Source organism: Vicugna pacos, chromosome X (genome assembly GCF_048564905.1).
Source record: "Vicugna pacos chromosome X, VicPac4, whole genome shotgun sequence".
NCBI classification, from domain to species: domain Eukaryota; kingdom Metazoa; phylum Chordata; class Mammalia; order Artiodactyla; family Camelidae; genus Vicugna; species Vicugna pacos.
The window spans coordinates 84033489-84049396 of NC_133023.1; the positions used below are offsets into that span (position 1 = coordinate 84033489).

At 45.1% G+C, this 15908-nt stretch overlaps 1 protein-coding gene and 1 long non-coding RNA gene across 2 annotated transcripts in view; one reads left to right on the top strand and one right to left on the bottom strand.

The window, feature by feature from the left end:
• The window catches only part of LOC140691759 (uncharacterized), a 19795-nt gene extending 16330 nt beyond the window's left edge, over window positions 1–3465 (bottom strand). Inside the window, exons 1-2 of the long non-coding RNA XR_012067432.1 lie at window positions 3130–3465; window positions 2298–2482 (exon numbers count right to left, since the gene is read on the bottom strand). This is a non-coding gene — a long non-coding RNA (uncharacterized lncRNA). The remainder of the gene's footprint in view (window positions 1–2297; window positions 2483–3129) is intronic.
• Window positions 1–13831, top strand: part of ATP1B4 (ATPase Na+/K+ transporting family member beta 4) — a 15583-nt gene extending 1752 nt beyond the window's left edge. Inside the window, exons 2-8 of the mRNA XM_006215892.4 lie at window positions 2094–2349; window positions 6362–6490; window positions 6751–6855; window positions 9746–9942; window positions 10556–10612; window positions 12832–12927; window positions 13651–13831. Coding sequence (XP_006215954.1) covers window positions 2094–2349; window positions 6362–6490; window positions 6751–6855; window positions 9746–9942; window positions 10556–10612; window positions 12832–12927; window positions 13651–13812 — 1002 coding nt within the window. The 3' untranslated portion in view covers window positions 13813–13831. The remainder of the gene's footprint in view (window positions 1–2093; window positions 2350–6361; window positions 6491–6750; window positions 6856–9745; window positions 9943–10555; window positions 10613–12831; window positions 12928–13650) is intronic.
• Window positions 13832–15908: the final 2077 nt, after the last annotated feature.

Genomic DNA, 15908 nt, shown 5'->3' on the forward strand with positions numbered 1-15908 from the left:
TAATGACAAGCCATCTTTAATGAGATTAGCGTGAGAGCTCATATCTACAAATAAGATCAGGCTGAGGCCAAAGCCAGCTGCCTCCTCTGTGGAGCAGAGGTGGAGGGCAGGCGAATAGGCAACAAGGAGAGAAAAGGAAGGTGTTTAGAAAATATAAAAGGAACATAAATTCCTCCACGTTGAAATGTTACACTTCAAATTCCCTGAGATTCTCGGCTGCAGATTCTCTGGGGGCCATGATGACTACCCACTACAGTCCACGTGACTACTGAGGTGAGGGACCAGGCTTTGTGAGAGCATCCCCCCAGAGTCCTGGCTCAGGAGCTTTAAGTCAGCCATTGACACTTGCTTAGACCCCACTGGTGTCCTAGCTGTGGGTTCCACACTGTGGAGGGCCATCAAGGAGTTAGAAAACATGGACCCTGCCCCCTGGTGCTCAGAATGTAGGTCTGGAGGTCAAATGGGTACATATGATCACACACAAGTGAAAGAGACTTAAGAACAACTATTGACCCATTCAGCATTGAGTGATGGGGTTTATTTTCCTAAGCCTTACCCTGTGAGTCTGTCAGAGTTAGAAATCTTCGATTATAAGCACCTACCATCCCTTGGGAACACAGAATCTAACACACTGTTGTGCACCACAAATCTGCTAAACCACCCCTAAGCACCTGTGCTCAGTGTGATAGAAGAGAAACATCACTGTCCATGGTATGGAGAGATAGGGGTTCTGAGACTGTCAACTCTCTCATGAACTTGCTGTGTGACTTTGGCTAGATCCTGCCCCCTCTCTGGGCCTCACAAGTGAATCTTCAAGGTCCCTGTTGGTTTTGATAATGGTGCATGATGCAAAGCTGTACGTTTGAACAAATTAGAGAGCAATTCAAGAGTGCTTCTAATCTAGAGCTCGACAGCGCTAGGCCAACTGAATGCTGAGACTAGAGTCCTGTCATTCTGTATCACTGTTACTAATTCTGAACAATCCAGTTTTCTGAAACCACCCCCCTCCCAAACAGCAGCACTTCTAGCCGAGCGTCCTCTAAATGGCCTTTGAGGAATCAGGCAGGGAGGGGGCAGCACAGAGCCCCAGGCCTCTATCATTTGACACATCCAAGCCCAACAGGTGCACAGGCCCCGCCACTCTTCAGATTTGGACAGCAGAGAGGAGGGAGGGTGGCCTTGGCAGATCCACAGAGAGCAGAGATCCAACTCTCCAGCCTGTGGCCCAGAGACATTTGAAATGCCATTTGGTGAAGTCTGGGTTTTTCCTTTTTTGTTTCAATTTTCTTAGAACCACTCGGAGAAGATTACAGTTTCAGACCTCAAGTAATGGCTGCAATCAGTCAATCAACAAATATGTGCTGAGCATTTGCTACGTGCCCAGATTTTTGCCTAGGGTATGGCATTGGGGGTGGGATGACTAAGGAAGTATCAGTTGGCATCCCAGGTGGTCTGTCCAACCAGCTTAAGGCAGGAAGAGGTTCCAGCGTGGGCAACAGTCAGAGAGGCAGCAAGTAACCTCTATCTCTTGTTTCTGTTGGGAAGACAGTCTGTTTTGAGGAGGGGTGCAGCAGCTGGCCTCTCGTCCTGATGTCCCTCCCAGGCTATTTTTAGGCACAACTTAGGACAGTGAGGTTGAGCAGCTGAAAGTGTACAGGGTGTTACGACAAAGCTGGCTTGGGCTGAAAACTTGCCATCACGGACACAAGTGTCTAAAACTACTCCATCCTCCAGTGTTGAGCTCAGCTCTGCCCTGACAGGCCAGACAAAGTTAAGCGGGAAGCCAAGGCTTCAGGACAGAGCAGTGACATGAGCAGTCCTAGGGGAAGAGCCCAAATGTCTGAAGCTGAGAATAAGACTTGCACCTCTATGGAAAGAATATTGGGTCAAAATGGGTCATAGAAAGATATTTCCTGCAAAAGAACAGAGAGAAAGAAAATCTGCCTCTTGTAACAACAGGTATGTTTATGGGTAAGTGGACATCTGAAGCATCTCCAAATATTGAGTCATTTTCCATTTATTTTTGGCTGGTGAGATGGGCCCCTGGAGATTTCCTTTTCCAAAAAGGGGACTATGTTTTGTCACTGTTTCAGGACGATCAGGATGAAGTGAACCAGAACTACTTAGCAGATGAAGAGGAAGAAGCAGAAGAAGAGGCTCGGGTGATGGTAGTACCCAATTTGAAGGAGGAGGAGGAAGAAGAGGAGGAGAAAGAAAAGGAGGAAAAGGAGGAAGAGAGTCAGGGTCAGGAAACAAGCAATGCCTGGTGGCAAAAATTGCACATTGTGAACGAATACCTGTGGGATCCGGAGAAAAGGATGTCTCTGGCCCGAACAGGTCAGAGTTGGAGTAAGTCCCAGTTGTCCCAAAGCCCTAGTCAGGTGTCCTTTGCTTTTGGCCTGGTGTCCGGAATTCCTTTACTATACGTTGGATGGGCTTGTCTGCAAACTTCTCGTAGCATTTCCTGTACCGGGATCAATGCCTGGGGAAGTAAGGAGCAGATACCATCAGAACACACTCCAAGTGGATGAACAAACTTGATTGTACAGCTGAAATCCTCTGGGCTCAATAGCACTTGCAGGGCAGAGAGACAGTGAGAATGAGATGGAAAGGTGCAGATTTTGTTTTAAGCCCCAGCCCTGTCACTTTCTACCTGTATAAGTCTGGGCTCATCATTAATCCTCTGTGAGCCCCAGTTTCCTCACCTGCGAGATGAGGGAAACAGTATCTGACTTTCCTCTCTCACAAGATCAGCCTGAGGCTCCAAAAAGCTGTTAAAATTGTAAAGTCAAAAGTACTATGGAGAAGACTATTTCTAGGACATGAGACTCAAGTCCCTACTAAAGTGACCAAGGGTTTATAAAGCCTCAACATTTCCCCTAGTAATGTCAGAGAAGGAGAGCCAGGTCTGCCCCTGGGCCCAGCTTGTGGGTGCTTTATGCTCCCATGGTGTCTACAGAGAAATGGGTCAAAGGGACCATTTCTAGTGAGTTAAGTCTGAGCCTCCTCCCCTATATTGCTTGATCAATAGCAGAACGGCAACCCTTAGCATCTCCCCTTTGTACCACACACTGCCACCCTTTCTACTTCACAACTTCCCCAGCACTCCTCGCCCAGGGACCTACTCACCTCTTGAACTATTAATGCTGATCCTCCTCAGGAGATTTAGCTTGTGGTAAAATTCATACTCGCCACACTCTCTGCACTTCTCAGAAAAAGAACAGCTGCCGGTTTGGAACTCAGTGAACCCAGAGGAGAAGCGAAAAACAGATAACTCTATGGATGGAAAAAGAGTCCTCCAGTGCCAAGGGTCTTGGGTGCTAAAGTTGATGGTCATGCCTTCTAAAGGCCTCCTGGCTGAGAATTCTCCCCTTTGTAGTTTGTGTTTCTAATTCAGCTCAGTCTGGGTGAAACAGCCCACCCTGCTTCCTGGTATTAGGAATAGCAGGTGTGGGGCTCTGAACAACACCCACTTCCCTTCACCCCACTTCAGTTCCCAGCCCCACCCCTGCCCATCCCTCGAACTCTCAACTGGAACAAATGTACCATTCAAGGAACATTCTGACATTCTGGAAAGCTGCAGACAAATGCTGGACACTCATTGGGGTTCCAAAGGGGGCACAGCTGTTTCTCCCTTGCCTAAAGAGGACTGGAAAAACAGGCCTTGTGAAATGCAAGTCTGATTCTGGAAGAGGGAGCCCTATGTTAACCTGTAAACAGCCAGCCAGTGGAACATCATCAGATGAGCTGATCCAAACTATGCCTGTGGAGAACAGTCCATAGGCCAATAAGTGGGCATGAGGGAGGAAGGTTCAAGTGCCCAGGGAAGATACAGCAGTGGGGAGACCGTAGGCCACATTCAGGCCTCTGGGTAGCGGGTTTAAGGAGAGTCCAGGAACTCAGGCTTCTTCTGTGGGGCTACCCTGGGCAAAGAGCAAATAGTGATGTTAACACCTAAGCCACCACATGGCTCGCTGCCCTCCTGCTTGAGAACTGGGTGCCACTTAAGCACTTACTAACCCTGTCCCAGCCTGGACATCACCATGACCAATATATTCACCCAGCCTATTATTATATTCTGGGCTTTCCCTTTGATAGCAGGGCCACCTCTATTCTTAGGAGCTATATGTTATTTTATTGGGTACTGACAAGAACCGTATGAGGTAGTAATATTATTATCCCCATTTTACAGATGCAGAAACTGAGGCTTAGAGAGGGTAAGTAACTTATCTAAAGTCACACAGTTAATAAGTGGCAGTACTGGGATTCAAACCCAGGTTGGACGAACACTGGAGTTCGCTGTCTGGCCAGAACACCACACTGTCTTCGTGAACTCCAGCAATGAGCAAGGCCCTAATGGACAGGGCCTCAGGGCCTGATGGCGTGTTTTAGTGGAAGGAGTGAAGAGTTGGGATCGTGGGTACCTAGTCTATTCAAGATACACTGGTCTATCCAAGCTTGAGTGGGGCATTCAGGAGAAAACCCTGGATTACCCAGAGGAGCAGCTCAAGTAGAAATTGATCATTCGGAGCAGGAAGGGTTGGAGGGTCAATGGGTTCAGGTGGTTACAGTGCTTGGTTTTGCTGGGGGGTGCAGTGTAGCTGAGACAGCCCATCACAGGCTGCAGGGCACAGACTCCTGGGTAAAGCTGAGGGGACTCACTGCTAGTGCCACTCTCCCATCTACAGCTTCCTGTCACACAGCCTGGGCAAGAAGGAAGGTATCTCCAAGGCACATACGTGTATTCTACTGCTTTCCTTTCATCCCTGAAACTGAGCCTTCTGGTCCCCCACGATGGCTCCAGCTGTTGATCTGTTCCCACGATGGGGACGGGGTTAGAGGAATGGAGGGGGCACAGGGCATAGCCCATTAGGACAGCTGGTGGGCAGCAGCCAAGTATCACAGGCACACAAAGTGCTGCTGCTGCTTCTCCAGGGATTCCAACCGAATCAACGCGTTCATGTTTCAGTTCTGCCTCAGTTCATCTTATAAAACCTAAAGGTTCACTTCCAGTGAGATTATTAAGAATTCCTTTTCTCCTTTCTCCACTCCTTTTTGTTGTTGTTGTTGTTCATTTTATTTGGTTCACAGTTCAATTTAAAAATTAATATTTGGATTTGGTTTGGAGTACAGCAGTTATGTCATTTGTTCCAGTTTCTGGTTCATGATGCAGTTCAAATCTGTAGTTCTGACATCATGTCACTGCTGTGAGCAGAGCTAGATATTATTTCCTGCGAGAGCTCCAAGAAGGACTTAAAAAGAGCTTCTCAGCAGCAATCTCTCACTCATTCACTCACTCTCCGCTGCCTAATCCTGGGGCAAACCTAGTACTAATCCAGCCCACAGAGGAGGAATTCACACAACTTTGCTTCTGGTCCTATAGCAATAATAGTATTCATAATAACAATGGTGAAGACTGCCATTTATAGAGCACTTAGTATCTGCCAGGCTCTGTGCTGTGCTATTTATATGCATTATTCAATGTTAAGAAGTAAAGACTGTTATTATCCTCATTTTACAGATGAGGAAATTGAGGCCCAGAGAGATAAATAGCAGGTCTAAGATTAAACAGGACAGGATGTAAGAAAAGGCTGAATTTCAAATATTGCTAGGGATATAGATCAGAATATGAAGTAAGCACTAAATTTATCCCATTTTTACCGGCGGGGAATCGGGGGTGCCGAGAAGTTTTATAACTTGCCCAAGCTCACAGGTGGAGCTCACGGGCAGCAAGTGTCAGTAACTAAGTACAGTTCCTCCCTTCCCCATCCTGTGTTAGTGTTCTCTTTGAAAAGCAGAGCCACTTAAACTTTTGCCAAAGATGAGTAAGATTTGAAATACATAGAGTGAAGCCTCACTTTGCCTTCATTAGAGGCAAGTCCAGTGGAAAGGAATCAAAAGTTTGAATTATAGGCTATGTGAAAAGAAATGCTGTTTTCATCACTTGCAAATATATATAATCACTGGAACCAAGCTGCTAGGACTCTTTAGGGCACATGCTTTAATGAATAGCGAAGAATGATTTGTACTTAGGACATCAACAGTAGCCCAGAGGACTCCCAAGCAATTTGCCCTCTGCAGTACTTTAAACTCCACTCCCCTGTAATCTTGTTCATGGTCATCATTTGCTCAGCAAGCCCTTCCATTGGAGATGCTGTAAAGTAAACTGCAATCAGACCCCTGACACAATTCTCACCAATTCCAAATTGGTGAAATATGAATAAGCAAGGACATACTGAATCTGGGGGATTTAGAAAAAGCCATGTCACATGTATGGATTGGTTGTGCTTCAATGAGTTCAAATGTGGAGGCAGGGCTTGTTGGCCAGCACTGACCACTCTCATCTCTGATTGTTCTGCAGGCCTGATCTTAGTCATTTACTTCTTCTTCTATGCCTCCCTGGCTGCTGTGATCACCCTCTGCATGTACACGCTATTTCTAACCATCAGTCCTTACATGCCGACCTTCACCGAGAGGGTGAAGCCTCCTGGTGAGTGCCCAAATACCCTGTGCTGTCAGAACTTGCTGGACAGAAACCTGCTTGCACAGCATGTTCAGGCTCAATTAACTTTGGCTCTTCCCGGTAATGATTTCGGGATTCAATTATTAAGAGTAAAAGTAAAATGGTACTTGGCAAATTATGGTCCTTTTCATTTTGATTGCCTGGGGGGAAATGGTTTCATGGGAATCGATACAAAAAAATTATCCCAAGAACGGGTTAATATATCCAAGACCTGTTTTCATTGCCAGGAGTTATGATCAGACCCTTCGCCCATAGCCTTAACTTCAACTTCAACGTTTCTGAACCTGACACTTGGCAGCATTATGTGATTAGCCTAAATGGCTTTCTCCAGGGTAAGTTCCTCTGAACAGTGGGAATACGTTTGGAGAGGTGATGGGTGGGAATTCAAAGTTCAAAATTCACTTGGCCCAAAAATCCCAGACTTACTAACACAGCCCATCTTAGTTTTTCCTTATCTTACATCCCCCTCAATGCATGCAGATACAATCAAAAACGGCTCTGCATTGTGATTTGTATGTTGCCTTGAAAAGCATATAAGCCAACTCTCCAGCAAAACATGTTCAATGGGGCAGAGAACTTGTTTTCTCCCCCCTAAACAGCCTACAGCACCTAGTTATGTCCTGGGCACATCCCAGTGGCTCAATAATGATCAATTACAAAAGATAATTCTGGAGGGGGAGGTAGTGGTCAGAAAAAAAGAGTGTTCTCCAGAACTGGAAGATCCCTGCCTCCCGTCCTCTTTCAAGGTAAGAGAATTCATTTCCTGGAGGTGATCCATCTCAGGAAGAGAGCAAGGGTCTTTATCTAAATAGCAGTCCATAAGGGAGTTAGAAGGATAATCTCTGGATGGCAGTAACTCCAACATTTTGATGGCAAGTGTTTTCAAGATGCCTATCTCTATAGCATCATCAGATACATTTTTAAGGACAAATGAATGGCTTTTTGAGAAGCCTTACACCGGGTGAAAACTGAGGTAGCAGCTTGGTTAAGGTTAAACACCAAGCGCATGGGCTCTGGATTTATCTGGCTATCAAAGAGGAGCTCCAGTGGGTTTACACTGCTGCACCTATTATTTGTGCGGGGCGGAGTGGGGAGCAGTTAGACTCGTTTGGATTTCCTGGCTGAAGTGGGGTGATAGGGATGGCCAATAGAACATGCACTGAATTAAGATGATTCGCTTATGTGATAGGAGGTGTTATTTAAGTGCATAAATGTTGTCAAAGAACTTTAACCCTGCATAGCAGAGTCTATACATTTGCAAATGGGGGAACTGAGGCTCAGAACTGGGAAGAAGCCTGATCAAAGTCTCCCAGCAGCAGAACCAGTGGTTAAACCCACGTCCCTGTTCTTAACACCCTTGCTACTCAAAGTGTGATCCAGGGACCAGAAGCATCAGCATTACTTGGGAGTTTGTTAGAAAGGCAGAATCTCAGGCCTCACCCAGACTTGCTGAATCAGGATCTGCATTTTAGTAAGATCCACAGGTGATTTGTATGACCTTTAAAGCTTGAGAAGTGCTGCTTTTCATAATTCTTTGTCACTTCCAAATGACCAGGAGTTAGAAAATCAGCTTTGTATCAGTAATGTTCAGTGTTATCTTGGGTAAGTCTGAGTGTCACACTCCTTACCTGTAAAATGAGGGGGGCTGGGTTCTTTCTGAGTCCATGTAGTTCCAGTTTGGACTCCCAAAAATGTTTTGGGCATCGTAGCCAGCACAATATCTTTTTTTCTTTCAAATGCTTGTGAGCTATCGCATATATATTGCCAGAATCTTTGCTGAGAAAATCCCTCCAAGAAGGTAGCAGATGCAGAAATATCAATTCTGACCTGATGACAGAGATGGGGAACATTAGGAAAAGCATTGAGTTTTTTAGTTCCTAAGTAGATAATATGCCCTGTTTAAAAAGAACACATCTCTGAAATAGACATCCCGGAGTATCAATTTCATTCCCATGAGGACAGGGATTTTGCAATAAGGGTCATGCCCATGTCACATTATTTTTAACGGAACTACCTGAAGAGAAACAATGAGCACATGATTAGAGTTTGTATTTAGGAAGTTATTATTTGAGCATAGTTCTTGTTCTTAAAAAAGAGACAGATGAAAACAAAACCTTCAATTGAATGTAGCTTTATCAAAGGAAAAATAAAAGCTTAGCCATAATTGTAATAGATTTAAAATTCCCAGTTGCTTCTAATATCAAACCCAAGTCACAATGAGGATCCAGCAGCACATTTGGAGTTCTACCTCTGGTGGATCATAGGTGTACAATCTCCTCTGAAAAACTGGGCTTCTTGGAACATGAATGTATGGGGGCTAGATCTAACAGTACTAACTGGATTTTATCATTTAGAACCAAATTGGAAATAAGACAGTAATTTCTAAAGCCCAGTTCTAGGGCATCTATTAGCCCAAGGAGTCAGGTCACAGGTAGCCCTCTCTCCCTGATATGTTACCTTGGACATATGTTACATTCCCCTCAATGTAAAGGGACATTAACTCTGAGTGCCTCAGGTCTCAGGAGACAAGATCTCACCCCTTTGCCCTCTCAGTGGAGACCCTGTGGTTGTCATTTTCTATCTTTCAACCTAAGCTTCTATTTTGCAATGCTAGCTTCCCTCTGTAAAGAACGAGGAGCTGGTTTATCTCCTCTTCTTCTCCCTTCCTCCTGTCCTACAACACACAATTCTCACTCTTGCTCTGGGGGCCTTTCATGACCTGAAAGGGAGATGTCTCCTAGGCTGAACTTAAAGAGATCTAACCCAGAAGCTTTGCCTCCTTATTATATGTGCCACACCTTGATATGACTCAGTCCCTTTTCCAAAATCTGTCTACTATGTGCCTATTCCTCTCCCAGAAGTAGAAGAGGCAGTTCCCCAAGTTCACAATTAACCATATCAGAAAAGAAATGGTGGAAAAATAGAAAAAAGTTATAAAGCGGCCAACATACAATCCAGAGATGGATATCAAACAACTTCCAAGGGAATGAGATGCAAGGGGACAGCTGATCCAAGTAGGCTGAGGGGACCAGCCCAGAAGGCTTCTTGGAGGGATGTTGCTGGTGAAGGGCCTTGGGCATCACAGGGCCTAGGACAAAGTGAGTGGGCTTTCAGAGGAGCACAAGCATGCTGGACAAAGGAAACTAGGAGAGTGATGGAAAACATGGCCTTCCCCCGTAGCACCTGTCTAACATGACCCTTTGCCACTCACACATGCTTTAGGTTATAATGACAGTCTTCAAGAGGAAATGAATGTAGATTGTCCTCCGGGCCAGTACTTCATCCAAGATGGTGATGAGGATGAGGACAAGAAAGCCTGCCAATTTAAGCGCTCCTTCCTGAAGAACTGCTCTGGCCTGGAGGACCCTACTTTTGGCTACTCTACTGGACAGCCCTGCATCCTTCTAAAGATGAACCGGGTATATTGGCCCTTGATGCTCTGGCGATAAGTGGATGAGCTGGGTAGGAGGGCTCTGGCCACTCCATTTCTCTTGGGCTCTGTCTTCAGACACTGTAAGTTTGGCCATTTTTTACCAACAGCGTCAGTAACACAAACAACTGGACAAACCTACCAAGCAATAATTCTCCCTGAACACTTCCTATTTGATTCTTCTCCCACATCCCTAAACCTGCCCTTTGATGCTTCTGTCGGGAATGAGATCCTGAACTGACATGAGGGTGGGGTGGGAGACAATTCTTATATCACAGATGCATTTTCCTTCTCTCCTGCCATGCCTTAGGTGGGGCAGAGCCTTACCAGGCACACTCCTCTTGAAACCAGTAAGTTCTTCAGGGTGATCTTGCTGAAGTTGCCATTGTATGAATATCAGGCACAAATACAACAAGGAGTAAGCTGAGCTGCGCAGCTCTGAAGATATTTTGCGTTTTCTGCTTTTTGTAACATTTCTGAGAAGGCAAAATAGATCAAGCCTATGCCTAAGGGATGACTCAAGGGGGGTTTAGAAAAGCCCCATTTTTACTGTCAAATCTGGTTTTTTATTTTTAAAAAACACACTGATTTTCTTTTGCTAGATTGTTGGCTTTCGTCCTGAGCTTGGAGACCCTGTGAAGGTTTCTTGCAAAGTTCAGGTAAGGTGCCTTTCTGAGTAAGCACTTTCAGCACATCTGTTTCATGCAAAAAGGTGAGTCATCCCTTCCAAGGGCTTTACCATGGACGACTGAATAAGGGTTAAGGAAGGAGTTATTCTTTTCATAACTATACCTCCCTTTACACTTTCAGGCCTCCCTATTTCCAGAAAGCATTCAATTCATGTGTATTTGTGTAGGGTGTGTGTGTGTGTGTGTGTGTGTGCTGATTTATACCTGTGAAACCCAAAGACCCAACCTCAGCTGAGGGCCACAGCAGGGAACAACTACGTGCCAAGTCATTAACTGGGATTCTGTTTACACTTTTGCTTTTAGCTCTAATTACTTGTTTCTTTAAACTAAACAAGCAGCTTTCATTAGAATCATTAGTCCCTGCTTTTAAAACTGAATTTCACTTTTTGCAGCAATGACCAGTGGCACTGGGTGTTGCAATAACAAATGACTACAAGGGAAGTATAAACAGAACTCCATTAATATGCTAATTAACTGTCCTTCAAGGGACCATTAACTCCTATCTCATCTGTGCCAATTAGCTCCTTTGTAGGAAAAAGCCCTAGATCTTAGGTTTGCTTCTTAAACCGGCAGTAGCTCCCTCCTGTTTGATAACATCAACTACACCCTGAGCCCTGGACAGTTGCCTTGCGAATGTGTGAAGCCAGGTAATTCCATTCTCAGTACTAGAAATAAAGCTCAAAACTCCAGTCTTGATGGTGGCAGATCAGAAAGCAGCAGAAGGCAGCATTTATTCAGCCAAGTGTTCACATTCAGCAAGCATGTATTGATCACTTATTATGTACCAGGTGCTTTGCTAGGTGTTGGGGCTGCCAAGAGAACTATGAATCTGTCTCTGAAATCAGGGCAGTCAAGTGATACAGGCGCTATGAAAGGTGTAGTGAGGACATTAAAGATGGAAAGGTTAGTTCCACATGGGAGGTGGTGACACTGAACATGAGTTCTGAAAGGTCAGCCAGTGCCTGCCAGGTGCCCAAGGTAGGAAGGACATTCATTCTGTTCACATGTACATGAGCGTGTATATAAATACACACACACGTGATGTGTGACTACAAACTAGTGGAATTGACTCCACAGACCATTCACAAAAAAATGAATTTCAATGCTTTTTAGAAGAATATATAAATAAACCCTAAAGACGAACTCAGTCTCAAACTAGCATATTAATTGCATAGAGTCCTGCTTATAGTTTCCTAGTGAAAGCCATTCATTTTTCAGCTTATATTGAACCTTGCTGAGAACCGTCCTTTTTTAAAAAGAAAAAAGAAATATTAAGAGTCATCATACGTCCTACATAAATCAATACTGGTCAAATCCACACCCACTGGTGGAAATCAAGTAGGATAAGGTAATTATTAGACTAAATTAAGGAGAGCTCAGTTTATACTAAGAGCAATTACACTATGTTGACAGAAGGAATCACATGACCCTAGTGAGTGATGCGCTAGCGGCACACTGTTTGTCCCTTACTAGCCCCCAGACCTCTGCTTTTTAGGGCAAGTCGATTGCAGGAGCGGAACGTGCAGTCTGCTCCCTGACATGATGGGATGAGGGGAGACTTGGCTATGTAAGCATTTCCAGTACTGGGCCTCTCTAGCTCATCCTCCTGCCTCCACCTGCTGTAATGAAGCACCTCAGAGAATACAGTCAGAGACATGCGTTTAAGCGAGCCAGATATAGACTGTGTCCCTCTGTACCTGGTCTGACCTCCAAAAGAACTGAGACCTCAGTGTGCACGTTGTCACGGAGGGGGATTTACTAACCCCATAAATTCTAATTTACACCTGCCTCGGCGCCAATGTCCCAGACTGGGTGCCAGGCCCAGTATGATGCTAGCACAGTAGGTCCTTTTGCCAGAGCAACACCATGTACTGCAAGCCCCTTGGAGCCCTTCTGTCTGGGTCCCCTCGGAGCCAGCACAGAGCCATACTGAGAACCTTCAGCCTCCGGAGGCTGGGCCTTCTATTCAGTACTCTTTGAACTGAAAAGCCAAGGTACTGTCTCTTCCTGGAATCATTCCTCTGGGGATAGGTCTGGGCTGAGCCATGCCCCATTCTGCTTTCGTTGTCTTCCTGAGATGGTTGTAGAACACACAGTGATTTCACCTGGGACACAGGTCCCTTTAGCTCAGGTTCCATCTCACTGAGTGACCCCCCCCCCACATGACATGTACCTACTTTTACTTACAGAGAGGTGATGAAAATGACATCCGATCCATCAATTACTACCCAGAGTCGGCTTCTTTTGACCTCCGCTACTACCCTTACTACGGCAAACTGACTCATGTAAGTCTGTATTCCCTTCAGTCTCTGCTGTCAGAAAGGGCTCAGAGACAAAGCGCTGGCTGGGATCTGTAAGAATTAGGGAGCAGCAGGTAGTAGCAAAGGGGTAAATAGTCGCTGGCCAAGACTGAGTTCACTCTACCAATTCCTATCCCAACCACTCCTTTCCAAATCTGAAGGCATCTCAGATATGGTCTGGCCTAACACCTTCAGTTCACAGATGGAGAAATTAGGGTTCAGAGAGAAGTGACTCGCCCAAGGTCATATAGCTAATTGGTGGCAGAGTCAGGAGCAGACAAATCACTTGCCATTGCACTCAATTACACCCAAATAATCACACTTTCTTATTGCTCCCACTTGGAGCCTTGGGGCAGCGAAGGCTTCATCTCCATCTTAGAGACTTGATAAATACTAGTTCTGGTTTGATTCATTGGCTGCTATCCAGAAAACCACATCACACTGAGCTAGAAATAGTTTTCCCCAGAGGACAATCAGACAACTGACACTGACTTATGAGAGAAATATGTCATTTCCCCACTGTCCCAGGGCAGAGAGAACATGTCTGTTGCTTTAGCCATTTCTGACTTGACATCGTGGGATTTACTCAGTTCCCATTGTGGACGTTATTCCATCCTGCACTGAATATCTGATCACTTCCATCCTATTGCCCTCCCCCACATACCCTCCCCTCCTCACACTTAGAATTTATTGTTCTTCCACCTACAGGTTAACTACACCTCCCCGCTGGTGGCGATGCACTTTACAGATGTGGTAAAGAACCAAGCAGTGCCTGTGCAGTGCCAACTGAAGGGCAAAGGCATCATAAATGATGTCATCAATGATCGTTTTGTGGGTAGGGTAATCTTTACTCTGAACATAGAAACCTAAGGACTTCAGGGAGCCACTCCCACCAGTTCTGTTTCTGTTCTATTTTGTGTTACCCTGGTACCACCTGAATTCTTTTTCTGCCATCGGGACACAGCCAAATGGACACCTAAGATAGCAGATCATCTTTCCTTGCTTTTGACATATGTATAAAATGACATTGTGGGAGCTATTTGATTTTTTAAAGGTAGTCTCTCCTGATGACAAATAGATTATATTAATTTCCTTTCCCCCTGCTTAAAACTAAAACCCATTGTTGCTGCTAGAAGTCTCACTGTAGTGTAAACACAGTATCTGATAAAATTCACAATAGTCATAAAAGAGAATTTCTATAATGATTATAAATTCATGTTTTCTAAAACTTTGTTGTTTTTAGAGATGAGATTCCTTCCAACCAGGCTGATAACTAACCCTTTTTTTAAAACCTGCCTGGCAAGGTCTTTCCCTGAGAATCACCAACCAGACCAATCCAGAATACACCTAGGGCCACCATGCCTAGGGAACTCTATATCCAGAGGTGCCTGTGAAACTGGCTGCCTCACATGGGCAACTAAATACTGATGCAAAGACTAGCTTATCTTCAACTGGGACAGAAGTCAGTGATAACTGGATATTGTTCTGAGATAGACCAGAACATGGACCTTCCCTATGACTTTTTTGGGAGGTGAGGCCCACTGCAATTGGGGAGAACACCTACCATGTGGATGTGACTGGTATTTGATTCCTTGCTTTGTGGTGTAATCATCCAAAGGCAAACATTCCTGCAAAAAGATTTGTCTCAGCTTCAGGCAGAGGAGAAAACAAAGAAGATCTCTACCAGCTGATTCTTATTTGTTTGACAGTAGTATGATGTCTCAAAGGAGACCATCAGAGATGGATGTATTGACGCCCCCAATACAGCTCCAAGGACGGAAATGAGGGTCTCCCAATTGATGTGTGGTAAGACAGAAAGCCCCTGACAGGCCACCTTAAATCCAAGGCCCATTAGCCAGCTTTTCATTTGCTTAAGAAATGATATGAAGCAGATATTTATCCAGGCTGTGGATCGGCCAGGCAGCTTGGTCTTATCTTTGGCCATGAGACTGTTGAATTGCTCCTTAACACCTCCACCAGGGGGAGGGCTGGGACAAGGAGAAAAAGAGTATCGGAGAAGAGCAGAGTGTCAGGGTCCAAAGCAAGCTTAAATGCTACCTAGAAGTATCCAGAGTCTGAATCTCCTCTACTATGTTCACCTGCTCCCAAAACAGGGAACGGATAGTCTGGTAGTGAAGACAAACAAGAGAAGTAACTGCAACATAGTATGACAAGAGTTATAAAACTAGTATGTGGAAATGCTATGGAAACATGAGGAAAAGTAACTTAAGCTGAGAAAGTAGCAGAGGCCATTTCACATGCAAAGTCACCATCACGAAAGTCCATGGTGTGTTTGGGCAACTGTGAGCAGTTCATGTAAATGGAGCGTAAAGGGCTCAGAGCAATGGCAGGGAGTGGCGGGGATGGGGCTAGAAAGGTGTACAGGTACTGAAAGCAGACTCTGAGTTTTATCCAGTAAGTGAAAAGGAGTCATTAAAGCATTTTAAGCAGGGAAGCTCCGTGATCATATTTACATTTTCAAAAGAGCACTTTGGCAGCCACTATGTGAAGTGTGGGTTGGAGGGGGCAAGTCTGTGGAATGAGCAATGAGGGAACAGGAGGAGTCAAGAATGACTCCAGGCTTTTGAGCCTGGCTCGAACCAGTGGGATGGTGGTATTGTTGATTAAGCCTGGGAATCCATGAGTAGAGCAGGATTGGAGAAGAAGATGCTGAGACCAGTTTTGGACATGGTGATTGGCTTGTGATTTCTACTGGTTACACAGATATGGAGATGTAAATATAAGTGGGGTTGGGAAGAAGGAAATCTGCGAATGAAAGCAGCATTTGCTTAAGTGAACTCTCTCAAGAAAGTCTAGGCTATTTAATCATGGGAATTTGAGCCACTTAAGTAAACACACCACAGCAATCTAGTCTCTCAGGTAGTGCTTCTCTCCTGGCTTATGGCAGGAAGCGCTGCTTCTGCTCTCTGGAATCTCCTTCCCAGACACCTTCCCACTCTTATTGA